At 37.1% G+C, this 27,572-nt stretch overlaps 1 protein-coding gene across 11 annotated transcripts in view; it reads right to left on the bottom strand.

Annotated features, from left to right (window-relative positions):
• JAKMIP1 (janus kinase and microtubule interacting protein 1) overlaps window positions 1–27,572 on the bottom strand; it is a 170,422-nt gene that overhangs the window by 74,924 nt on the left and 67,926 nt on the right. For 10 of the 11 annotated variants that reach the window (XM_087737413.1, XM_087737414.1, XM_087737417.1 and 7 more), the window contains 2 exons: window positions 17,503–17,775; window positions 3,693–4,187 (listed from right to left, as the gene is read on the bottom strand). In XM_087737413.1, the coding sequence (XP_087593539.1) occupies window positions 3,693–4,187; window positions 17,503–17,631 (624 nt within the window). In that variant the 5' untranslated portion in view covers window positions 17,632–17,775. Of the gene's footprint in view, window positions 1–3,692; window positions 4,188–17,502; window positions 17,776–22,344; window positions 22,365–27,572 lie in introns of those variants that run through there. The other variant, XM_087737415.1, reaches the window with a different exon arrangement.

The following is a 27,572-nucleotide window of genomic DNA, read 5'->3' as shown; positions in this document are numbered from 1 at the left end:
AGGTCCAAGAAAAATTGGCTGAAATATACTGTTATTTTGTGTACTTTTTTATATTTAGATTGAAACATTAAATGCTCTCATAGTACAGTTCTGCTCTTTAAGCTACTTCATCAACACAGCTTAATAAACTCAACTTCTCTTCACCATTAATCAGGCTTGTATTGAGTTTAACTTGTACCAGCCCAGACCTCAGAAGGAAACCAGACATACTGCTTACAAGAATGCCATTAAAACAGAAGTCTGTTGATACAGTTATTTAGGTATGTACATGCTCGCCTATACAGCCCTCAGCTGAATGTATGCTTCGGGGCTGTTTATACTGAAAAAGTACAATTATGATTTTGTATATTTTTTTCTTGAAAAAACTGATCCATAAAAACAGGCTTTGACATTTTTCCTTCATGCAGATTATTTTTCAGTTTGCTATTTCTGATTTTTTTTTCTTTTGTCCTACTTGCTGTTTTTTAGTGTTATTTCTAAGTATCTGAATCTGTATCAGCATAGCTTTCATACTACATTGACAGAACAGTCCAACTGTTCAGATTCAGCTACTCAGAAGATATTGGCTGAAAAGATTAATAGCCGTTCTTGCTTTCTTATCTTATTGTCCAAGTTGCCTCTTTACTTTTAAAACATGTGTTTCATTTGTCTCTCCAGCTTGTTACTAGCTGTTTTTACTTCCAGCTTCTTAGTTGCCAGCACATTGTGCCAAGGCATATATACAGCAAGAATATATTTTCTTTTGGGGGGAGGGGAAATATCCATGTCCACAAGCATTCCTTAAATTAATGGAAACATTTCTATCCCTGTTATGTTAAGTCAATTGCTAGAACTGACAAATTCCAATATAATTTCATACTGCACGGAGAAAAAGCGTATTATATTTTTTGCCAAATAGCTATTTTACTTTCCCTTATTAGGCACTAGGATCTTCCCCGTTCAATCTTGTTTGTATTGAGGCTTATTGGGTATTTGTCATGGCTCAATTCAAAACGGTGAAGACCATCTCAAAATTGATTAATCATATTTCTAAAATACTGACATTTGTACAATACAAGCATGGCTGTTTATGCACACAATGTAATTGTATCCATATATTCATAGACAATGGATTTTGCTTTTTTCCTTTCTCGCTACTTCTTTTTTGATGGCAGGCCAACAAAAAAATGCAAGATTTTACTCAAATTAGTTGCAGGCATTAAAATCAATGGTAAAAATATTGATTATTTTTTTTTAGCTGCAATATCTACATGAAATACATCTGCAAAACTAACCTGTGATCTAAAATGCAAAATAAATCAGCCAAGTCTGACAAGACAATCAGACACTGAATTAGTCTATCTGAATTTGAATTACAGTATGATATTAACAGCCTAAATGGGCTGGCCAAAGATACCGATTTCTTAATAGTGCCATAAAACACAACACATATACCCAAAAAAAGCACATTAATTATAGCTCAGCTACAGAACCATGCTAATATTAATAACATTGCCTGCCACATCCTTGCAATTTCATCCCACAAGGGTAGGAACTAAACCAACCGAGTACCCCAAATCCACAGCTGATATGGTTAATCTGAAATTGAAGGCAAGCATCCCTTGCACTAATTAAAAAAGAAGGAGAGGGGGAGAGGGAAATATCCTGATGATCTGATTCTATAATCCCACTTATTCTCCCAGAGGAACAGAGCAGCATCTAGGAACCCTGCAGTATTTTTTACCTCGCCCCAGATTTAAAGAGTGCCCTATGCAATAACAACAGCCTAAATTACTACGAATTCCTCGAAGAAACACTTCTCTCTCATAAAAACAAACCATACCATTTAATGAAAAAATTGAAATTCATTATCTGAAAGGAATCGAGGCGCTACAAGGCAACACCAGGCTCCTGATATTTTTTCCCTGTACTTCTTCAGGGCAAGGAAAGATATGAACATTTCCAGTGAAAGCCCACGAGACTGATGGCAGGCTTCCTCTCGGGCTCAGAACAGGCAACAAGAGTTATCTACATTCTCTCCCAATACAGTCACCTTTTTAGATGTACTGAGTAATGGAGGCCCAGTAAGGCTCCAATTAAAATTCTGAATGACTTGACAGGATTTTTTTGTGCCAAATGGAAAACCCTGAGTGCCCTCCTTCATCACCTTCACACCACAGCAGGCTGAAAGCTTCTATTCTTGAAAGAGAAGAGTTAAGCATTTCCTTTACAATACCACTCAAAGACATGGCACAGGTGTGTTTACTGGGGCAATTTGGGATGACAGAATTTGGGGTGCACCGCTATGTGCCTCACCTCACTATTTCTTGGTGAGGTAACCTTCTTTGAGGAGGTTAAATTTATTTAGAAACTGTTCTCTAGAAAAACACGTCACAACATAGCAACCTTCTCTCCCCTTTAACACTTTTTAAAATTACCTGTACTTTATAGTCATGATTTTAAAATGCTATATTTATAGTATGGAACAAAATATGAAAGAAACTATGCTTACAGAAACCTCACGCTGTCAGTCTTTTCAGTGGTCTTTAGTTAATCAAGGAAATGATACCCCTGAGACTTGATCAACGTCCAATTTATTTAAAGCACAAATATTAACTGCATTAAAAGCTTTCATATCTCAAACAGAAAATCATCACTGTTAAACAGATATTACACATTTGTAGCTTACCCTCAACAGCATTTTTCCTAAGGAATACAAGAAATAAGAGGGTACCTATGTAAACACAAACTGATAAAATATTTTTCTTGAGAAAACTGATGTTTCATTCCATTTAAAGTCTGTACTTCTTGATATATGATAAATATTATGCTTATAATTTTAGATTTTATTTGCATAGCTATTGTACTGCTAGTTTAGACAGATTAACAGATATATACATATACATAGAAAATATCATGGTACCAAACAGAACTGTCATTTGATGATGAACTCTCTAAGTGTACTACTGTGTACAGCCCATCTTAAATTCTTTACATTTTACAAAGCTGAATAATTTGAAATATTTGGAGCACCTGCTGTTGGGAAATATTGCCTTGTTTTTGATTTTATACAAACAGCATAGTCTGTCATCTGTGCTGAAGTCCTAGGGTTTATGAAGCATGAAAAAAAGCCTGCTGTCCTATGCCCTAACTTTTCTGCTGTAATAGAAAAAACACAGAAATTTTTAAAAATAAAAAAGAGCAACAATGCTTAAAATCAAATGACCTGGATAATGATGCAGAAGAAGCAAAGACCTTGTCTTGTTTCAGCACAATTGGTTCCTCCAATATAAATACAAAAGCTCTCTGACAAGTTAATTTTGCTACCTCACAAAGATGTTCTTGCATTGCCAAATGAGCAATGCCTGATTGTTTTGGTCAACGGGACTTTAGTAAGGAAATACAGTTGAGCAAGTGGGAAGGGAAAGTCTATTTCTTTGAGCTGTTGAGAAAATTCATCCTGGAAAGTCTTGGTTCACTCAGATTTCATTTGGTGGGGCATAAAGCTTTGGACTGGATTGGGCTAGCCATGGAGACAAGGTTCATCTTCACTGCAAGGAGGAGAAAGTAGTGGAAATAGTGGCCTATTGTGACAACCAGTACTGATGAAAGATGTCACTGCAAAAGAGTGGTTTGGTATTTATGGGCACATACAGCAATACACTAATACCGGCTATAAACTGAAATAAGCACACATTACTTAATGAACTTACCAGCCTGCGGATCTCTCTCTCACATTCCCGCTTTATTCTGTTAATCTCATCCTGATGGGACTGATAAGCTGTGCGCAGGTCAGCAGCCTTCATTTTATCTGCCTGCATAATGTTGTTCAAAGCTTCTTCAAGCTGCTTTTTGCCAGATTTCAGCTCCAAGATCTCCTGTTGCAACTTCATCCGTTCACCGTCGAACGCCTTGCGAGCCTCCTCCTTTGCTTCACTCAGCAGTGCTGTCTTCACTTTGTCAGCCGCCCCGTCCCGCAGGACATTGACTGTTGACTGCAAACGCTGAATTTCACCGTCTTTGATTTTCACCATTCTCGCTACCTCCTGCTCGTGCTGCCGGATCAGTAGCTCTCTGACACTCTGAAGTTCCTTCATTTTCTCCTCATGGAGCTTGGCTTTCAGTTCAGAAACATAGGCAGTGTGCTTGTGCTGCTCCTGCTCCCTTTCTTGCTTAACCTCTTGGATTTTCTCTCTCAATTTACCCACCTGGAACATCAACATAAAATATTGATTAACAAGTGCTACCACACTTTTAAAAGTCTTCAAGGGAGCTTTTTCTAAAACACTATCAAAAACCCATCCTGAATATTCAAAAGCAAAAGTTACATACCTGATGCTTCTCTCTCCAGTACACAACTGGAGAACCAGGGCCAGAAAAAGGGCATATGTGTGTGCAGGAATCTGCTATGGATATGTGCTATTGGCGACAAGTTCTCACAGTTTTAGGTGATAAAATATAACCAAGCAGCATCCAATCTATTTCTCTCCTTCTCTCCTCCACCAACCACCCCAGACTGTTCTCATCCATAACCCCTCTACTGTGCCCTACAAGCAGATGGAAAACAAATCAAACAGAGAGAAAAGAGTTTCTGTTTATGCTGGGAAGAAAATGCTAGAAACTTTCTAGCATTTGAAGGACCATACTTCATGGATGCTCATAGTGACTTAGATGTTCAGATACATTCAATGAATTCATTCCCATAACATCCTTCAGTAGCTAAGCAGCACTATCATTGTTCTACAGATGGGATGCTCAGACAGTCATAGATTGATTTACCTAATTTACACATATACTGTCTTTAGGATTTGAGTCCCAAATTCCTACACCCGAATCCACTACTTGACCTAAGATACTTCCTGCTAATCAGATGAAAAAACATCTTGCCTTGAAGGAACAGAGAGAAGAGATCCTATCAACAAAGGGGCGTTCCTATCAGTAGGAACATGGGGAATAAAAACTAAATTAAAGGGGCAGGGGGGAGAGAAAAAAAAGACATTGATTTTTGATTTCTTAATTTCTTACAGACTTTAATTGGGAAGCCCATATTAGATAAGCCAAAAGAACTGTCCTTCTGAAAAATCCAGTCTACTCAAGGGGCCTCAGACAGGACACCCCAAAACTGAGGCTATTCACAGTCCCCAGACACCTCAGAAAATATAGGCCAGTGACTCTAAGGGTTGTGGCGGGTGTGGGGGAAAAGGTCCTATAGCCTATTACAGTCATACCTGCTGTGATGAAACCTCATCATAAAATGATACTCAGCAGGCTGCATGGAAAGCAATGCTTTTTCCAAGTGGGATTAGATACTAAATTTAGAAGAAAGGAAAAAAGGAAAAAAAAAAATAAGGAGAAAGGCTCACTTCTCTATTACAGTGTACCAGAAAGGCTATGATGTATTTCATCATGCATAGTGTCAGTAACATCTTTGTACTATCCCTGTCACAGTGACTGCCAAAATATGGGGTCTGTACATGTACTTCTCATATAAAGCGAAGTCAGTAGCAGAGATTTCAAAGGCTTGTACTTTAACCTTGAGTGGCAATACAATTATACATAGCAAACAGTGCTTCGTGGCAAAAGAAAGCTACCAAGCAGCGGGATGTTAGTCACTGTCACAATATTCCTAGACGGCTTGCATCTATGCTATACAAAGCTGGGATCTGTAGTCATACAATGCATTTAATTTATGCTAAACTAAATCAGAATTGCAACTTGCCTCAGATTATTGCAGAAAGGATGGGAGATCTCTATTAATATTCAGACTATCATTTACTACGAAAGTATAATTAAAACAAATTATTTTTTGCATGGTTCTGGATTCTATAGTAAAAACAAGAGTAAAGGGTTAATTAAAAGCAATAATACTAGTTCAAAAAAGGCCCAGAAACCTTTACTATTTTGTTTGTTGAAAGCAGCTTGGATCCAAACAGGCCCTTTTGTGTGTTTGCTTTAGGAAAAATGGGACATCTTAACTCAAAAGCCTCAGATATAACTCATCCAATGAATCCAAGATTACTACTTAATTTAAGAATGACCATAAAATGAGACTGACATGTTACTCATCAAGCCCACAGCACTGACAGTAGGATTTCCAGAGCCTAAACTTCACCTGAAGTCTTCAGACAACAGGGACAGCAGACTTTCCCTGTGCAGAAGATGTTATGATCCTAATCCAACTCAAACTTACCCTAGATTTAAAAAAAAATTAAAATAAAATAAAATAAAATAAAAATAATAAAATAAAATAACAATAATAACAATAATAAAAATTAAAATTAAACAGGCTGAAACAGGAGAGGGAATGAAGGTATCTACATTTTCATGAAAGTAATCTAGATACACTGTGGACTACACACCAGCTGGGAGAGCACTATAATTACAGCTGTGGGAAAGGTAACGCTCTGAATCAGACACCATCAGAAGCAGATTTTATTGCACAGATACTGTAACTCTATGCCAGGATGATTCAGATAACCCATCTTTATGAAGAGAGAGAGATTTATTTATTTATTTATTTTTCTCCCAGAATGGTACGTCTGGCTATTGGAAATTATCTGCAGGAGATATCCATGTGTTATTTCTTCTGGTGGGATGACATTTAGTTCCAAGCCTATAGTGGATAGCACTGATTTTCAGTGTTTGCATTAGGGTACCCAGTTCCATAGGGCAGTCTAAAACTCTCCCGTCCCTGCCCATAGCATGGGGGTTGGACTAGATGATCTTTAAAGGTCCCTTCCAACCCAAACCATTCTATGATGCTATAACAAAGCTAAGCCACTCTACCTATTTACTACCACAAGTGGATGAGTTTATAGATAAATTTGCAAATGAACCAACACTCATTATTTACTTAAGTCTATTAGTTATTTTCTTACTAATGAGCAAAGAAAATTGAAATGAAACTGAGCAATGAAACCTAGTAACGATGACACAGGAAAACAAACTGTATAATGGCACACATAAACTAGGTTAATACACCTTCAATACTACAGCAACATAAAATTAGTCATATTGTACATAAAGCATGCAACTTTTCAACACAACACATTAATGAACGTGACTTCCTAAAAGCATTTTTAATATACAAGAAACAGATTCTGAAATTTTGGAGGAGTACCAAGTTAAACAAAACTGCATACTTGCTCAATTTTTTTCGTCTTTCACTGAATTGAGGGAAGGCAACATCTATATGCATTGTTGCTGTCTGTGAGAACACATATTAAGCCACTCAGAGTAACTGCATATTATCATATATCACTAGTCATTTTACTTCCAAAGCTTCAGCAAGACCAGTGTAAACAGGAAGAACAAGGCTCCTTCTAAAACCCCTGGATTTTTACACTGCATCATAAATGCCTATTACTCCTCATGACCCAGTAAAAAAGATGCGTCCTAATTCTCAAGGTCTTTAAAAAGTCTTTTCTTGTTATTGCTTCTTGTCAGAGAAGATGGAAAGTTAGATCTGTCTGTCAGGTCTTCCCTGCAAGCCACAAGCTGTCCTTCCCGCACTCCCTCCGTCCCTCTCTCCCGCACCCTATGCAGATCTGTACATGTCCGGCTTCCAGAGCAACTGACTGATTGAAAATAGTAGTGTGGCATTTTCCCATATGCCTAAGTCTCAGTTTTAAAAGGAACTTAAACTTTAAAGCAATTTGTCTTTTTTTTTAAATTCCAGCACTCTTTATTTTTTAATGAAGAAAGCTGTTCTGTTCATAGGCAGATATCAGGGCACCAATAAATGAGGTATTTTCTGCCTTTCTAAATTAAATCTTTAATAATCAGTGCACATGGATACAACATTGCTGCCAAAGCAGAAACTAGCTTCTTGGAAAAATAATGCCAAACATCGCTTCTTCCCTTTCTTATGTCTGAACAGTGCCTGAAAGAAGGATTTTCTTTAAAACAATACAATTATATTATCACAGTATATTTGCATCTGGTGTTGTTTTCTTTGACAAGACACATTGTGCACTTGAGACAGAAATATAATAGTTCATTTTTATGAACTGGAGTCAATGACATAATGTTTAAATCATGCATTTCGTAAAAGGCAATAACCTATTAACCCATATATGTTTCCGAGTGCTACTGAACCACAGCCCCAACTGTGAAAAAGGCAGGTTACTAGGGGTGAGGCCAACAAGCAAAGATGCTACTGTTCGTTTTAAAAACCAAATGCAATAGCAACTTTCCTTCAAAAAAGAACAAAAGAAGTCTGTATGCTTTGCTTTTTCTGAAGAATATGTAAACTCTACTCCTATTTAAGCACACTTAGAGTGTAATCTAGTGTCCAGCCAACAGCATCCTTTCTATTAAAATTTCAGTGTGCATTGGATCATGGCATGAAAAATTATTCACTTAGGTGAGATTGCTGTGGACATAAGCAACCAAAGAAATCACTATGAAAAAGGCAGCCCTAACACTGGCCCCATTTTTAGCAACATAATAGCCAAATATCAGGGAGTGGGGGGAACATATTTGTAATAGCAATCTGAGATACAAGGCATTTGTCATGATTTGCAGAGTTCAGTCTAGATTTTAGCTTCTCCAACAACTAAGAACAAACTCTTGAAGTTTTTTGTTTGGTTGGGTTTGGGTTTGGTTTTGTTAAGTAATGAGTTTCCTTTCCTGAGAAAGTTCTCTATTTGCCTACCTCTCTTCATTCTCCCTGGCCCGTTCCTCATGGATTCCAAGAAGGAATTAATTGGACAACATTTAACACTTCCACAATGCTTCATGCAATGCAATTCCAAATTCAAAAGCTCAGTTACACAGCAGGTTATACAGCAAAATGAAAACGACATGATGGGAAAAAATCTTACATCTTTCCATAATGACTTTGGGAACTCTACTATTTAAATTAAACTAAAGAAATTTACCTTTTAAATATTTGCAAGCTTCAAGGAAAAGGAAAAAAAAAGGTACATGTTTACTGGTCTTCCATTTAAAAATATTACTGCACCTATACTAGCTTTTCAAAAATTAATTGAACTGTACTTAGGTAACTTGTACTTGGAGTTAGGGAATACAGAGTCATAGAACAGCTGAGGTTGGAAAGAATCTCCAGAGGTCATCGAGTCCAGCCCTGCTGTCAACCAGAGCAAGATGCTCCAGACAATGTCCAGTTAGACTTTTAATATCTCCAAGGTCATGGCCTCTCAATCTGCCTGTTACCATGTTCAATCATCTCACAGTAAACAACAACAACAAAAAAAAAACCCCGAAACCAAACAAAACCTGAAAAACTTCTTACATTTATAGAGCTATTTTTTGTATTTCAGTTTCTGCCCACTGCCTCCTGTCCTTTCACTGGGCACCACTAAGAGTGTCTGGCTCTGTCTTTATTTCCCCCATCAGGTATTTATACACATTGATAATGTCGTTCCAAGCCTTCTCTTCTCCAGCCCAAACAGTCCCAGCACTCTCAGCCTTTCCTTGTACATCGGGTCCTCCAGCCATTCACCACGTTCATGGCTCTTCACTGGATTTGATCCAGTGTGTCCATATCTCTTTGGTATTGGGGATCCCAGCACTGGACCCAGCACTCCAGATGTGGCCTCACCAGTGCAGAGCTGAGAGGAAGGATCACCTCCTTTGACCTACTGGCAACACTCTTCCTAATACAGCCCAGGATACCATCAGCCTTCCTTGCTACAAGAGCACATTGTTGACACATGTTCAAATACATTTTTTCATCACTGCAAACACATACTGAGCAGATTCATACACTCTAGTTTAACTCCACAGGGATTCTACCATCACCAGAAAGATTCCCTAATAGATTTTTACATTCAAAAGCAGGGTCACATAGTCCAATACAAACTTATATTTGCAAGAGAAAGAACATATTCAGCAGCATATGTTGTTTCTCTTAAAAATCTGAATTCACCTTGCTTTTTTAAATTAAAGAGATCATCTAACTCTAAGTAAAAGGACAAGAAATAAAAAAAATATTGGCAAATTAGCTATCTAAATATGACTGAATAATAGCTGACTAAATATGGCTTCACTGAATTGCAGCAACATCTACAGCAATATCTTGAAAAATTTCTTCCCTGCAATACAGCAGAGCAATCCAAATGCCTCATTTTGGAAAATGTGTAGAAAAACCACTTTTTTTAAATACAGATCTAATTTCCAGTGACATGAAAAGGGACAAAATAACAAAACCAGTAAAAGCGATAAATTCTGTCTTTCTGGTGTGTCCCTGTACACATAAATCCAACAGTAACTAATGCAGTTTAACTCTGCTCCAATCACAATCATTTGAAGAATTTCAACAAATATAAATATTTATTTCAACAAATATAAATATTTAATATAAATATATTTTTCTGGGCCTGATGTTGAATATTCTTGAGCAAAGTGCTCTGAAACATCACTTCTCCAGGATAGCACAAGGTTTCATTGCTCCATATTCAAAGGCAACTCACTTTAAATTAGGCAGGGCAACACTGGTATTACCAGGTTGTAACCAGGCATACCAAGTCAACTTGCCATGTGCTTCTGAAAGTCAATTTGACAGGCAAATTTTGCACAATTCTTCCTTTTCTCCTTCTCTTGTGTTTTTCCAGGCAGCAAAGAAACACTTCCTTTGCATACACAACTTTCACCCCACAGCTGGCTAGAAAAGAAAAGTATTGTTGCCTTCCTAACACTCTTCCTTCACCAGGTGTGTTTAACTGAGTATCTGAAGACTAATGAGCTGTTGCTAGGCCACTGGGAAAGCTCTTCATGAAAAGGTATTTTGTATCTGCATCACATTGAATCCGTAAGTGTCACCTCTAGTGAAGCAGCTTTGTTTGCCTGATCTTTTCCTGGTTATAAGCTAAAAAGGGCCAATACTGAAACTGGAAAGGATTCAGCTTTGCAGTCTCCACTCGTATCAGAAAACCACTTGGCGGGGAGACGGGTCTAAAAGATTCATTCAGGAGATCTGTAGACATACTTGGATCAACTTTAATATGTCTCCACTGGTATGGTGTCCAAGGTAAAAGAGAAGTGCCAAGCACCCCCAAAAGCTGAGTCTCTGAATGGCACTCCATGCAATGCTACAGCGGGGAGCTGAGTAGAAACAGCAGCAGTAATCACTGTCCCGCCAACCACAAACTCACACTTCAGTCTCCATATCAGAGACTACTCAGTCAGCCTTAGTGCACTGGATGACTTATAGCTGCTGGACACCTGAAGCTCCTACTTCGAAGTGACATGGTATAGTGATATATCTTACAGCAGAAGCAAGAGAAAATTACTGTGCAAAAGGCTAGTGTCAGAACAAAAAGATGAAGATGCTCAACATGAGAGGCTGATAATTATTTGAACTGATTCTGTGTGTCAAGAATAAATTCTCCATCAACTGGACTGCAAAACTTCTGTGCTAAGGTGAACAAAATTTAAACTATTTCAGGGGAAAAATATGCTAAAAATCTATACTTTTTAGGATACAAAAACTTTTCCGAGGAGTATTAAAGTTGGAAATGGAGATCTTTCAAACTTAACAAAGATAGTGAAAGACTTCTGGAAAACTTGCAGGCTTGATTTCATTTTTTTATTGGCAGTGGCAAGTGGTCACATTAGTTTATAGCCTAGGAAATCTCCTGGCTTCTTTCCCAATTATAGCATCGTATTGCATATTTGGAATGTAGCTTTTATCACTCCCAGTTGTCCAAGATTCTGACCTGTTTTACCTTGTTTCTGCTTTCAGGCAACCACTTCTCTGAATTTCCTTCTCCTCTATTAAGAGCTTAGAAGTGGCAGAAGCAACAGTCAGACATGACTCCACCATATCAGATGCTGCTTTGATAGAACTTGTACTCACTGCTCAGTTACGCGGTTTAACCCCAGCCAGCAGCTAAGCACCACACACCCACTCCACTCACTCCACCCGCCCCAGTGGGATGGGGGAAGAACTGGAAGGGTAAAAGTGAGAAAGAAACTTGTGGGTTGAGATAAAAACAGTTCAATAATTAAAAAGAAATAATAATTTTTTAAAATTGTAAGGAAAAGAAAAAAAAAAAAAAAACAGAGAGGAAAATAAAACGCAAGAGACACAAGTGATGCAAATGAAAACAATTGTTCACCACCAACGGACCGATACCCAGCCAGTCCCCCAGCAGTGGCCCCCCTGCCAACCTCCGCCGCAGTTTTGCTGCTGAGCATGATGTCATATGGTATGGAATAGCCCTTTGGTCAGTTGGGGTCAGCTGTCCCAGCCGTGTCCCCTCCCAACTTCTTGTGCACCCCCAGCCTCCGTGCTGGTGGGGCGGTGTGAGAAGCAGAAAAGGTCTTGACGCTGTGTAAGCACTGCTTGGCAGTAACTAAATTATCAGTGTGTTATCAACACTATTTTCAGCACAAATCCAAAACATAGGCCCATACAAATCTACTATGAAGAAGTTTAATTTTATCCCAGCCAAAACTAGTACACTCAGTCACCATTTTTCCATCTGCTGCTACTGCTTGCTTTGTTTATCTATGATCTTACTCATTGTTCCTTCTCCATACAAAAAGCCTCCTGTGTTCACTCTTTATTCTGTCCACTTTCATAAATATCCTCTTCTTGCATGCCCATTTCCAGCAACAAATAAACTCTTTAAAAAGAATAAATTAAAAAAATCAAGGCACCACATATACCGCAATCTTTCTTGCCTCAAGCGTTTCCACTTGTTTTAAAATCAACTCTCAAGATTATGTAACAATATCAAAGGATCACAGAAAATGTGTTTCTGCTCATATCTGAATATATGAAACATCTCTTTTCCCTGTGCTATACATGGATCCCCTAGAAACTTCTGAAGACTCCAGTGATTGTCCTTTTATTCCAGATTTAAATAGTTTAGATATATAATTTGATAAGATACATTAATTTTAAAGGCCCTACTGCAGTTCTGAGTAGAATTTTCCTGTACATCCCATTGTAACATCAGACTTTTTTGGATCCCTTGCACTGTGTTTTCTGTCAACCTCTTCCAACACAATACCATCTAAAAGTTTAATTATCACACTTTCTTGTTGATTCTTTCAAATTAAGGATAATCATTGCTTAATATCTGTCTATTGATGTCTCACTCCTCTCCAATACCTTTTACCTGGGTTAGAAATTGCATTATCATGTCTAGCATATAATTTTGAATTCCGATTGAAATAACACTGCCACATTTATTCTTAATAACTTCGTTATTTACTGTCCAATGTTTGATAGATACCCAAAATTCTCTCATTTTAGTGATTTTATTAACTATTGGGAATTTACATTTATGTATCAGGAGTAGAGAACAGCTGAATTCAAATGTCCTTCAATTGCTGTCAGGAAACAACCTACCCAAAGGGATGTGCTTCCTTTTAATCCCAGTCACTAGTGGCAGGAGTAACTATACACGGTTTTACCCATACTTCATCCATTTCCCTGCTCCAAGAGGGTTGCCATATTTCATTCCCAATTACAATACTCTAGTGCCTCCTTGCTATTCAGTACGCTCCTTACAGTTCAGTAGGTTAACCAGCTCCTTTCTTATTCCATACATAGCAGAGGCGAATAACATTCATTTATATATATATTCAGTATGTCTGGAGTCTCAAATCAACAGCTGTATTTAGAGTTCTTCTGTACATACTGGCCATAACTCTTTTCCATACAACTTTTTTAATCCCCAGTAAATAAAGCTGTTTTGCCAGTATGACATGCTAGCTCTTTTTTCTTTTTTAATTTTACATATTGAAAATAGAGGGTTTTTTAACTTACAAGGAATGACTGTTACACACAGATTCATCACCTGACATCAAAGCTCAAAAAACCCAATGAAATCTGGGAAAAGCATGAGGAGTTAGAAAAACAATCTATAAAATTGTGAGGTGATACAGTAGCAACTGAGTTGAACTCATTTACCCTAACTCCTAGATGTGTTGTGATCTCAACTCTACAAATGTACAGTGACAAGCAAAATATGGATATTTAAAAGCATTAGCAGAACTTGGTGAGGATATTTAAAAGCTTTAGCAGAACTTGGTGAAGATGGAGCAATAGTGACAGCAAACACTAGAACACCTTGCTATCAGGAACAAAATATTACCTGAAGCACTGGAAGACTATCTTCTAATGTTTGCTAACCATCTCAGTAGGAATAGGTACTTTGTAATACTTGTTCCTAAATATTCATGGATCTCAGCACAGGCACTTATAAAACCACCAAGCTGATTCACATTTTCTTGACTCTGACTGCCAAGACCATGCTCATTCACTGCAGCTCCTTGTGCTTACTGCATCAGACTTTAAGGTTCAGTTAGAGCGAGTCCTGCCTCCATTCATGTTAAAATAAGTACAATTTTTGTGCTTCGGTCAACTCTTTTTGTTACTTGATACCCAAATTTTGGATGTCTTCCAACCAAACATTTCCACTAGCAGAGGGCAGTATGTCAGCCTGTGTTCAGTTCATGCATCTCCTTCTCCAGGCTCTCCGTAGATGGCAGCAAACCTACAATCCCGGGAGGACACACTACATACCAACAGGCTGCCCAAACATATCAAAGTGTTCCCAAAACAAAAGGCAGCAAAAAGGAACTAAGGCAGGGCCACAACATTTGCTTCACCCCTTTGGCAACATAAATCAATCCAGCTGCTCATACACCAGAGGCCCAAAACACCACCAGCAAGATCCACAATGATCCCTATTCAAAGAACTGCAAATGTACCAATTTTGGATCAGGTATCGCATAAGCATGGAGGGAAACAATTTTACAGGAGAAATTTCTTTAAATGGCTCAACAACAAATGAAACAAAATGAACTGTGAAAATATGCACAAAGTTTTGGATGTCTCTTGGGTATAATTTTATTTCAAATAAACCAGTACTTTGCAGGCAGAAGTATGTTAAAACTAATTTCCATTTGTGATGTCTCTCATCAATTAGAAGGTTCTTCCTAAGATAAATCATTAAATAGGCATATACGTGAGGGACAAAATAGTTTAGGGGAATCAAATTAAATGAATTGGCCCCACAAGGGTTTGTTACCTTTCCTAATACAGTTTATGTCCCATGGGCCACTGAACTGTCTCTCTAGCAGCTTCAGTACATTCCCTCTTACCTCTGTGCCAATAAAGCCATCTAATTTATTTAGAATTCTCTAGGCACAGTGTTTTTACTTTTCTGATACCAAGCCATAATTTCTGTTGGTTTTGTTACTCATTTTTAAGCTACAGTCTAAAGAGGAAAAATCTCTATGGCTTTAATTTACTCATCTTGTCAGTGAAGGCATCCCATATAACTGCTGCACAGACAGAGAGCAGGCTGTTGCCCTGATGGTGGGAAATAAACTACATGGTTCAATTCTAGTTAAATGATTTAGAACAAACACCACAGCAAAGATGTGGGAAAGAGGTTGAAGACCTCTTTCCCCCCCATCCTCCCAGAAATGCACTCCAACATGCCGCAGAATGTACTACAGACTCCACTGTATATTTAGTAGAATTTTAGAGCACTCCGACTCTAATTTCCTCTTTCATATTCACCTACACATTACATATGTGAGCTCACTCATTTCCCTGCACACATATGCGCACAATACACAGATGTGTCTCCTATAACCACCTCAACACTCCAGAAAATAGGAAATTCTCAACCTGTAGAAAGATGAACAGGTAACAAAACTGAAGGAACTCTGACCAGACTGGATATAGGTAAATAAGCAGACTAGCTATAGAAAAGGTTCCTACAGCTGTCATGGGCATGTAGCTACGCTTGATTCTTGAATCAGAGTTAAACTTGACACTATTACAGGTAAAGCATCAAATCTGGAAGCACATCAGGGTTAAACTCTTCTTGGGGTTCGTGTAATCTTTTTGTAGATTTTTTAAGAATCTGAGTAATTTAAACACTCAAAATTAATTCATTCTTCTGTCCAAGGTATAAGATAACTTTATAATTATGTGATCTTTTTAATGCAATTAAAAGATGATAATAAAATTCATATCCATATTTCTACATAAAAAGTGCAGAACAAAATAGGAAATAAGATAAAATAACTAAAAAGAAAAATTTACTAGCGTAAATGTAATGTACCATCAGCTCACAAGTCTCTTTCTGAACAGAAGCACTGAGACACTAAAAATGACAGTGGAATAATACAATTCATCAGCTGGTAAATTCAGTTTTAGAGGGTATCAGCCACTAGTAAATTTCATGGTGTGTGGTTTTAAGAAGCACAAGTAGTTCGTGCCACTCTCATTTTATAATTTATTGTCATTATATCAAACAAGAGTAGGAGAATTTGGATGAGGAAGCTAATAGCAAAAAACCTTGACTCTTCTGTTCACTCATCAATACTGCTGACCAATAAGAGATATGACTTTTTGCTTTAGTCTGCGAAGAAGAAAAATTTCCAAGGCAACACAAATTTAGTTGGCTGACATATACTGAACCTATTGTATCAGTCAAACAAGAATTCAGGCTTTACTGTTTCTTTTTCCTCTGTAAGAAAGAAATTCTGAAGATTATATTTGTAGGGGGTTTTTTGTTTGCTTTTTTAATTAAAATATGAAAAATAAGATCATTCAAAGCTGAGTAGCACACAAGGCTATTAAAGAAACTAGAACATACAGGAATATTATTATTCAGGTGTTCCAAATTTTACACTAATATAAAGAAACAAGGCGAGAACAAAGCGATGTTATATAAAGTGAACACGCTTCCAGTGCATACTTGTTCCACTGGTAAGTCCTTAAGACTCCTGCAACTACAGTATCACCAAACACACACAGATAAATCCATCTCCACACAGATTCACCTCCAGGACTGTCTTGTGCAAAGTCAAATGCACTAATTGAGATTAATAAACTAATAGAATAGAAATAACCTTATTGGCTTGTCTGTATTTTAAACTGCTACAGAGATATATAAAAGTAAATGCTAATCTTTATAAATATATATGTACTTCATGAATGAACAATTTCTCCTAGATGTTCTCTTGATTACTCAAACACCTTTTGAACATGTGCTAGATAGACAAATATGGACGGATCTCTTTCATTAGTAACCAGATGCATCATTAAACAGCTCAGAGCAATGGCACACATAACCTCAGCAAACCAAACCAGGACTCCTACACAGATGATTTCCAGTTAATTTACATTCTCCATAAGCATTTAAAGTGACATGCTTTGAACATGGTGCTGACTGGCTTTGAAGACACTTCTTTTTACCACATACAGTTTTCAGTGCTAAGATCAAATACAAAACTCCCTTGTTGCCTTTAAGCCACACTAAGCTAGTGCCATTTGTATTGCTGTGACAGCAAATTTCAGTGACTGGATGTTTGGGGATATTTACTTCTTTTTGCACATTATTTTAAATAGTTGGCACCAATTTCAGTTCATCAGTGGTTCTGCTGATTTCACTTCTTCGTCACATGTTTTTCTTTTAAGGCTAACACATTTTAATAGTGACTTAGTTTGAGATTCAAGCTCTGCTGGTTTCTAACAGTGCTACTGTTAAGAAGAACGATCACAAAATATAGATAGACAAATACCTTGCTTTTTTCTTGCTGAAATTCTATCTGGATGTTGGTTAGTTTAGTTCGTAGCTCCTCATTAGCAGCTTGCAGGGCTTCAGTCTCCATGTCGGACTTCTCTCCCTTGGCACGACTTTTCTTTGACATAATTATTTTTGAAGTTTAAAATAAAATTTTTGCTCCACGCTGAGGTACCAGCTAGTGCCTTCTGCTTTTAGCATTTAAGAGTTATGTAGTGTTGAACAAAATCTTTCACACAAACTTCTGCCATCGTGGGAGCAGTCTCATGTCCTGGAAGAAACAAAGTAGTGGGAACAGAATTAGGCTACAGCATTGAGCAGAATCAAACATCAGACTTAACATACAGTTTTAAAGCACACTGAACTTCCTTGTAGTATATACTATATTGCACAGTGTACTAGACTTTGAAAGAAATAGATCAGAAAAGAAGAAGTTACACAATATTTCATCATCTTATCTAAACCCTAGCTACTGTAATCTGATGTCCACAGAAATAAAACTCTTTACAGTTATCATGAATATAGCATATAAACATGAATCATATATTATTCAAGACCTGACTTGGTCCATGCTCTGGATTCCCAAGAGGCACTGGGACAACCAGAAACTAACTGAGGCTGGTGGTGTTTCAGTGGGAATAATTTAGTTCCTGTAGTAAGAAGAAAGCACTTCTCACCTTAATGTATCAATTATAATGTATTATTCGTAATTATCATTTGGTCTTACAACATCAGGATATATGGAAAAGGTATCACAAAACTAGAAAAACATTTTAAAATTACTTCCTAAAAATATCATATATGCTGCTTATAAACTTATAAATTGCTTGTGTTCAGGATTGATACTGTTTGAAATGCCCTAATCGAAACATGAAGGTATTTAACTTCATTCTCATTCCCCAGCATGCCTCTAAGCTTTAAAAGTATTCAATTATTTAGATCAGCCTGATGTAATATTCAAGGAGAATATCAATAGAAGACAACGAACCTTAATTCCAATAATTAGGAAATCCCACAATTAGTTTTCTTCATGAGTAGTTATAGAAGCTTAATTTGTGCCTTTTTTTCCTCTCTGCTCTCCTCTAAGAATAACCTGGTGCTCCATGAGAACAAACTGAGCCACAAGTGGTATCAATGCTGAATTAGTTTCCAAACCCATGTCCTCTACTCATTTTAAACATCCGCATAATTTTCATCATTTAATTGCTGACCAAGCAGAAAGATTCCTACTTTAATACTGAACTACGTTCCTGGAGTATTATATTTCCAAGAAAATTGCTCCCAAATTGCCTTCAAACAGTAAGTTGCTCTTTCTAACCTACTTCTACCTGGGAGTTATTTTAGAAATTGTATTATAATGAAAATCACATGCATTCTTTAGCACATACTTTCTAAAGGGTTAACAACTAATAGGTGTGTACAGACAAACACCATTTGGTGAGTTCAACTAAATACATAAGTTGTATTCTTCTTTTTAAGGCTGGTAAACCAAAAACTAGGAGTTAAATATCTTGCTCAAAATGACAAGTCAAATCAGATGAAAAGTGAACAGAACTCAGGATATCAAGTCTCAATCTGTTTGAAAATATTCCCATGGAGTTCTTTCATTTATAAAAAGCAATTGAAAAAAACACCAACTATAGCAATTATTTGCTAAAGTAACTTAAGTGAAATAATTGTTTTGCTTTGTAATATCAAGTGTCTTTCCTTTCAAACTTAATAATCTATCAATTTATCCTATGCAATAAAATTTAATCTGTTCCTTAAATTCATTATAGTGAACATTTTTAATACGTAATTTATGAAAAAACAGGAAATTGAATTAAATTTTAATTTTTTTTATGTTTCAAACCTACCTTACAAAACAAATAAACACTGACGCTACTGTGATTTTACACATAATTGCTGATTTAAGAAAAATAAACTAGCACTATTCTTACAGTAACTTGAAACAAAGAACTCTTCAGTGAGTAGAAGAAACTTGAGGAATTACTGTTCTTAATAAAGGAATTTCATGCTATTAATCTATGGAGTTTCTATGATGCTAAAGACTAAAACTAAAGACTATTTAATCAAGATATTTCATCCAAAATCCTTAACTGTATGGCAAATTTGAATTCAAAATCAGCTGCTAGCGTTATTTCCCTGGTCAATTTGTAAAGAAAATCTAATATAACATAGATGTGCAAATCCAATCTATAATAATTCCTCAACATTTACAATGGTAGAAAGGGAAATGAAAATGAACAGTACCTTATCTCAAAGGCTATCTGGGGTATTCAGATACTACCGAAGAATTATTCCTGAAATCCTTACTAAAACAAAACTCCTGATGCAGCCAGATTATATATGATTTAATTCAGTAGATGATTAACTAAGTTAAGGAAACCAAGAACATCCCTCACTGGCCTGGCTACATGAATTTTAACCTCATTAGATCCCAGCCCCATCTCAATTACAGTTTGGAATAAAGAACATTTAAGTGATAGATATGTTTGCTTCTCCACCAATAAAACGAGAAAGTGAGGTAACTGTGCTTGATGTGGTTATACATAACACGCAGAGAACCTAAAAAGAGGTTTGAAATGTGGAGTGTTTTGAAATTACCATGTATATTTTGTTGAGTAACAATAATATCTCCGACCATACTATGTTCCCAAGCATGTTATGAAGATACTAGACCATTCAATATGAACATCTAAACTTATATTTATGCACTTCAGGGGATGGTCTGTCTTTGAAGTCCTGGTCATGTAAAACTCTCAATGACTGCAGAGTTCATATTCTGTCCCAGAGTCAACATCACTTAAACCCTTTAACAAATCCGGTCCTACGGTAATGTACCAGAATAATGCTGTTGTCTACCTTTGAAAACGTGGGGGTCTAAATATAATATGCATTATTTAAAGCTGTTCAAGCTACATTTAGCACTTAAATTAGCCTTAAAAATAAAGAGTTCAGCACTACTCTTTGAAGTAATCTTTAGAATTTAAAGAAATTGGAATCTCAAAACATGGTTCTCAATCTTTTTCCAGTAACTCACAGTTAAAAGTTGTACCTTTCAGGTAAAATAAAAGCTTAGACCCAGAACCTGAAGAAAATCACCCTCTTCTCTTACAGGCATTAAGGAAAAAAACAAACAAACAAACAAAAAAAAAAACCCAAAAAACCCGAGAAACCATCAACCTGCATTAGTGGGCATAGAAACGTTTCCATTTTTACTCTTCCCTAGATAAATCTTCCATCCTATCTATTTCAAAAGCTTGAACTACGGCAACACAAAGCCTCCCTATACACTCAGAGAGGCACAAAGCCCAGAGACACAAGGGCTACAGCAGAACAGCATGCATCTTGATACTAAATGAAAGGGTTAGAACCAGTCAGTGCCTAGATTCCCTTCTAGTTGACTACCCACGTTTACCGTTTGGATAAAGGTCACAATTAAAAAAACAACAACAACAACAACAACTTGTAAACACGGTGAGAAAAAAAGAAGGAAAAAATATTCCACCCTGACAAAATTTGACTCTACTGACTCAGAAGCTTCAACCAACAACCTCTTTATTAACTCACCATATGTCAGTTCAGGGGCAAGTTCATGAAGCCACCACAATACAGTCCCACAATCACTCCATGAATAAAAATAGCCACTTCCTGCGCTGTGAGTTTTACACACTTATTGCAAACCTTAAGATCATTTGAATATATTCTATATTTCACACACACAAAAAAAAGATAGAGAGAAAAGACTAATGGATTCTAAATCAAAAGTCACCTTTTCAGCAGTCTCTGGAACACACCAAGTATATCAATTTACTTGATAGGTATAGGGGTACTTGTAATTCAAGAAAAAGAACAACAACAAAAGAAATAAACTTGATTAGATTTGAACCAACTGTTCAACAGTTTGGGGCACCGGCATGTGAGAGATCAAAATATTTAACACGAGTAACAAATTATTACTCCATTTGTGTTAGATGTTTTGGGAAATCCATTAAATTTCTAAGGTACCTGGAAAACCAATCAGCTGAACAGTGTTCCAATCATAACTTCCAATTTCTCCTCTATTTGCTTTACAGATTTAAAGGATGTACTTAATCACTGCCTCAATCTCTCCCCTGGTTTTAGCAAGAAAGGCCTAGAACTAAGTCATGAATCGCTATATGATGCTTCTAGATATTAAATATCAATGAAACATAACAGTAAAAAAAGAAAAATTAATTACTGCAAAAAAATGTGAAAGTCTATCATCAAAGAATTTTGATTACTTAAGAGTAAGAAAAGAAGGAACTTAATAGTTTTTGGTGAAAAATAATTCCATGTAAAGAAATGCAAGTCTTTAAACATGCGTCTGTACTGAATACATGAAAATAAGTGGAGGGTTATATCTTTAGAGAGTGAGTCTTACAGTAATAAACAGTAATCAACAGGAATAGTAAGTACACCCATAAACTCAAGTAATAAATGGTAACAAAAAAAAAAAATTACTAAATGGTGTCATCCAAAATTCAGCATTCCAGTCTTGATTCAGACTTGAACAACATTACTCAGCTTCAACATGATTTTTGGAAGGTGAAGTTGTTAATGAGTCATCTCAGCTGAAACACCAAGCAAAAACACAGGTACAAGGAGGCCGGAGGTGGGGGGGAAGCTTCTTCATCTAGACACTTCACCTCCACATAGTGGTTTTTCATTTTACTTCAACCTTTCTCTTGTAATACTGCAGAGCCTACTATGGGCGACCTATAACGCTTATTATGCTTGTGAACATGAGACGTAAGTACATTCTTAGTACAGCACAATTCTGAATATTCAAGAAGTGTAAAACAAATTTTATTACCTTAGCACCCAACAATAGTAAATGCAGTGGACACAGGTACAATGTTAACTTCAGAAGTAACTGCCAGTTCACCTATGTTACAGTTCAAAAATCAGTCATAATCAACCAGTGAATGTATGGGAAAGACAACGTTCATAGCTCTCAATGCCCAAGGCGCATTTCTCACACAGTTCGGATGACCTACATTTCCTGCTTTAATTCTCAGTTCTATGTAATAAAACATGACTCAATGGATAAAAGCAAAAGCATCTCTACAGGATGTAAAATAATACTTTTCCCAGCCAAAAAATATAAATACAAATTGTCAGAATAATTTTCTAAGTATATTGTAGACTAGTCACATTTTAAATACCCATTCATTAGCTACCTACAAAAGACAAAGCTATAAAAGTAGAGCTTTTGAGGGTTATTTTAAATCCTATCCCACTTTGGGAAATGCAGACTTTCCTTACAGTGGAACACTTCTGTAAGTGCTGTTTGTGATTTTTTTGGTGAGTAAAAACAAAAACATCTTTATTGTTAACTAACAGCCCCACATTCATATTTGCAGATTCACAACCTACAGTCCTGAGCCATTCTTGCTTTAATAACGGTATACCTATAGATCCAAACTATATGGAAAGCAATCACCAAGAAACTCTAAGCATTTTTCTTTGTTGTTTTGTTGAAAGAGCTCATAGTAACATGATGCTGTCGAGCCATGTTAAACAGAGGTAACTTCTTTGCTTGATAGAGATTCCAGTGTAGCATGAGTTAGGTTTTTACGACACCTCACTCAGAAGGTTCCATAACAGGTGATACCCTGCAGATGAGCACAGTATTTGTAAGTCAGTTAGCTCTTCTGTCAAGGATAGTAATTGCTTCCGTTACTTTTTTCAATGGCACTTCAGGAAAGGTGATCTGCTGAGATTCTGTATCTCCATAGTCTTTTGGAAAATTCCTCTTGCCCCCAGGCATCGGTATCCATGTTTTAACATCCCATCACTAACCACTGCCTGCCAGGTCCTTACGGAGCAGTTAACAGAACTAGAGTTTGGCAAGTTTCAGAATGAAGTTCACCTGTGTCATGCATGCATCTGCTAAAACACTAAAATATGCAACTAAAATATGTTTCCAAGTCACTGCATACCACCAAAAAAAAAAAGATCATTTAAGTATATCAAACTCATTTAAACCCTGTGCACACACTCAAATATATGTGTACCTACTACTGACAACCATACAATACTGAATAATTATTTTTGATTGGTACTACTGCAGGCCATTGGATAGCACCCAGTACATTAATGGCCTCATTCCAGTCAAAGGACATAAGCAGCCCATCAAAAAAAAAAAAAAAAAAAAAAAAAAAAAAAAAAAAAGCTAGCTCTTAATTTACATGAAATTATCACAAGTAAAAGGGAATGTTTGAGCTGAAGAGGACCAGGCAGGGGGAATGGAAGGAATCACATATGCAGTTAGTCACCAAGATTAATTTGAACTTACTATGTGCACAATTTTTTTTTAAAATCTGTGTTAAAGCTATTTACAGAAGGGACAGTATCTTCAGTAATCCTTGCAATCCCATTTAGAACAGGAACCACAGAAAAGTTAAATGATGCAAAAGGATTTAAAGGAACAACAGGTCTCTGATTTTACAGATTATTTTTGAGGGCAAATGAAGGACCAGTTCAAAAATGGAACTTTGAATGGACTGTTTACTGTGACTGCAGACAATTGTCACTGCCATTCCACTGCCATGCAACAACAGAAATGCAACCTTTGGGGTGCAAAAATGCTAACCTCAGATATGAGACCCCTGTCTTATATCCTGAAATGGATAATCTCCTCAAATCACTACAGCTCATCAGGTGAAAGTTACTGGAACAGCAGAGAACAATCAAAATAACAAATTTACGTAATGGGATGGGAACAAAAAGCACAGGCAAATATCCACTACAAACATGTTTGCACACCACCACAGCTTGTCTGGAGACATCTGTGTAGTGCCCAGTGAGCAGTACAGCTGCCTTACAATACAATATTACATAGTCTTCATGCAGAAAAGTGGTGGAAAGCACTGCCTCCACTACAGCCCCCCTCGGAGAGGAACTGAACCGAATCTCCTCCAAACCGCTGTTGCCACATTCCTTCCCCGAGCTCTGCTGGCCCCATCAAGACCCTACACCAATGCACTCTGCAACTCCCTTTCTGCACTACACAACACTTTAATATACTAGGAGTTACTAAAAGCTTGACCTGAATCCCTTCTCAAAAAGTTATGAGCTTGACCCCAGGCCTTTAAAGTAAATAAAAAATGTTCATTGGCTTCAGTGAATGGTCATTTTTTATTAATATTAATATTTACCCAATTTCACTTGTAGCACTGATTAATCATTAAAATCACCCTATTAAAAGTCAAACTGCGACAAACAGCAGTCCTGTGACACATATAAAATCAAAAAGGCAAAGTTCAAATGCAACTAAAAATAATAAAACAAAACCCTCCCTCCACAACCTCCCAAACTCAGCCCTGTTACAGAGCCAGAGCCTTTTACGGTGCTGGGGTAACGGCAACCCCAGAGAGGCAGCTCTAGGCAGAGCTGTTCCTCTGATCTCTGTGCCAGCTCCTTTCTTCTGAGCACACACAGGAGACCTGACAAGATGCCTGCTCTCTAGTGCAATGTACATCCAGCCTCCTACCCTTCTGATGGTACCCTGCGTGTGTTGCAGGGAGATCCCTGGGCTTACACTGAGGAGCCACACTCGCTTTGCAGCATAGTATTTAAGAGCAAAAACAGGAGCAGGAAGAAAGGGCAAGTTGCAGCATTTCCCAATGAGGGCTAGAGAAACAGCAAATACAGAGACAGACTCTAAGATCTTTATTCACTGTCACTGACACCCCACAGATTAATCATCCTGCCAAATCTAGGTTTTTGGATTATACTGGGCTGCTTTTGTTTAATTATTTGTCTGATTTTTGCAGGAAGGTTCCTTTGGATTTTTTTTTAATCATTATTATTATTTTTATTGTAAAGGGTTAGAATAGTTTGAAACTGGAAAAATGAAAAATTCATGGATAACAGCTGTGTAGGAAATGTGCAAAACAACTGACAGGTTTGGGGAGAGAGGTTCAGATTCCCAATTTGATGACTCAAGAGAGAGGTGGAACCTTAGTGGGAGAAAAACTGGGGTAGTCTAACACTTTACCAAATGTTGACTATTTACTTTATTATTTTGTACATCAGTAAAACAGACTTGAGAGGTCAAGTGTAAGGAGGAAAAAAAGCGTATCTGGATGTGATCTAGTTACCAGCTGAACAGTGAAGCAAACAGAGGTGGCATGATTTGATTTCACTATCTCTGATTTCAAGAATTATTGTGTGCAATTAATCACCTTTACTAAACCTGCAAGCTACCTTGTATTGTGCCAGCCAGGCCACAATTCCCACCTTACTGCTCCATCACAGAAGAATTACACAGCTATGTGCAGAGCAGCACAAGCATGTCAGCCAGCACAATAAAGTTATAACTCTGAGCAGGTTAATGACAAAACTTCTTCACCTACCAAGGGGCAGCTCAACTTCAACAAACCTTCTCATTAAAATCAGGACTTTTAGCCAAGATTATGTTGGCCTATTCCAGTAATACAGAAGATTGATAAAAGAACGTGCTTTATTTTTTCCAAAGATGCCATCAATGCACCACTTTTAAAGCCAAGTTCCTTGGGTCCTGAGATCAAAATAAATATATACACTACAGACCTGGCTGTGTTGTTGCTTAAATTTTGAAGAGTCACAGAATCCTCAGAAAGTAGCTACCTGCCCTCAGGAATTTAGGACCTCAAATTTACATTTGACTGCCATTATCAAGAACCCCTGCTCAACTTCAGTGTTCTTGAGGTAAGACACCCAACATTCAAATCTCATTCCAAGTCTAACTGGATTAAAAAAAATAATAATAACTCTAATAAATATTATTTTATGGGCAACACACTGAGCTAAGGCTTGATGGATTTTGGTTCCATTTACTGTTCTGTCACAGATTCCTTTTATGACCTTGAACAAATCACTTAATGTCTGAGTAAAATAGATATGACATTTGCCTACCTCAGAAAGATATTCTGAGGACAATATTAAAATATGAGACACTGAATTATGAGAAATGGGACTTATGAGAACCTAGCAAGAGTTGACAATCGTTAGTTGGTAGGAATCATCGAATTTAGCATCCCACAAAACTGCAATTCTCTCACAAGATCTGTTAAGAGTGCTCTGATAATCAGCCAGCTAACGCTGGCATTTCAAGTATCAATATTTGAGTGAATGTGCATTGGAGTGAACAGAGTTTAAGTCCCTCTGATTCTACGGTATAGGCTGATGGAACTGTATCACCTGGCATAAAATATTTAAACTGGATATTTCAACCAGACAATAGCTTCTTTCCTCTCTCAGTTCTCTCAGTTCTGCAAGGGAGCAGTGCAGCACCTTCAAACTACAGCCAGTAAAAGGCACAGCTAGATACTAACACAGAAAGAGCCTGGAGACAAACTTTCATTCTTACTTGGCTTAAATAGGACAGAGACAAGCACGACAAAGCACAAGAAAAGCACAGAGAAGAAACTTTGTGAACTAAAGACTTTCTTTGTGTAACCAGCCTCCAATATCCAAAACTGAAAAAACTTTACCACCGTGAGAAGACTACCAATAAAACATCCTGCTGGTAACTGCCAGCAATTTGATTCAAACTATGCCAGGCTTGTTGGAAAGGTTGTTGGCAAGTCAGCCACCAGAAGCACGAATGTGCTTTCTGAAGATGATTAGAGTTGAATGTGGTGGCCATGAAGACTTGCCGAAAATACTTTTATCCAAATACATGTATCAAAATCATAATTTTAACGATAGCATACCTCAGAATTTTAAAAAACAAAGACAAATCCAGTCATAATTCAGCTTAAAAAGAAATATGCAATTAGATACAAATACAAAACTCCAGAATTATTCCGTGACAAGCCACTATAGACTATGAGACTGACCGTTGCCCAAATTAGACTGCCCCAAAGTATTTTGAAGTTCAGAAATTAATCAATGCACACAAATATATAGATGGAAATAAAGCTTCCTAAATTTCAAAGAATGGTTAGACACAGAACAGAGATTACTTGTACACGCAATTTTGGGCTTTCTAGTGAGCAAGTTGCGCATCCAGCTTACAGGGGTATCTAACTTACGGGGGGCACAGTACTGCCA

The sequence above is a fragment of the Nipponia nippon genome, unplaced genomic scaffold (genome assembly GCF_047370975.1).
Source record: "Nipponia nippon isolate SJK-2023a ecotype South Korea unplaced genomic scaffold, ASM4737097v1 scaffold_6, whole genome shotgun sequence".
NCBI classification, from domain to species: Eukaryota; Metazoa; Chordata; class Aves; order Pelecaniformes; family Threskiornithidae; genus Nipponia; species Nipponia nippon.
This window is presented reverse-complemented; position numbering and strand designations above follow the sequence as displayed.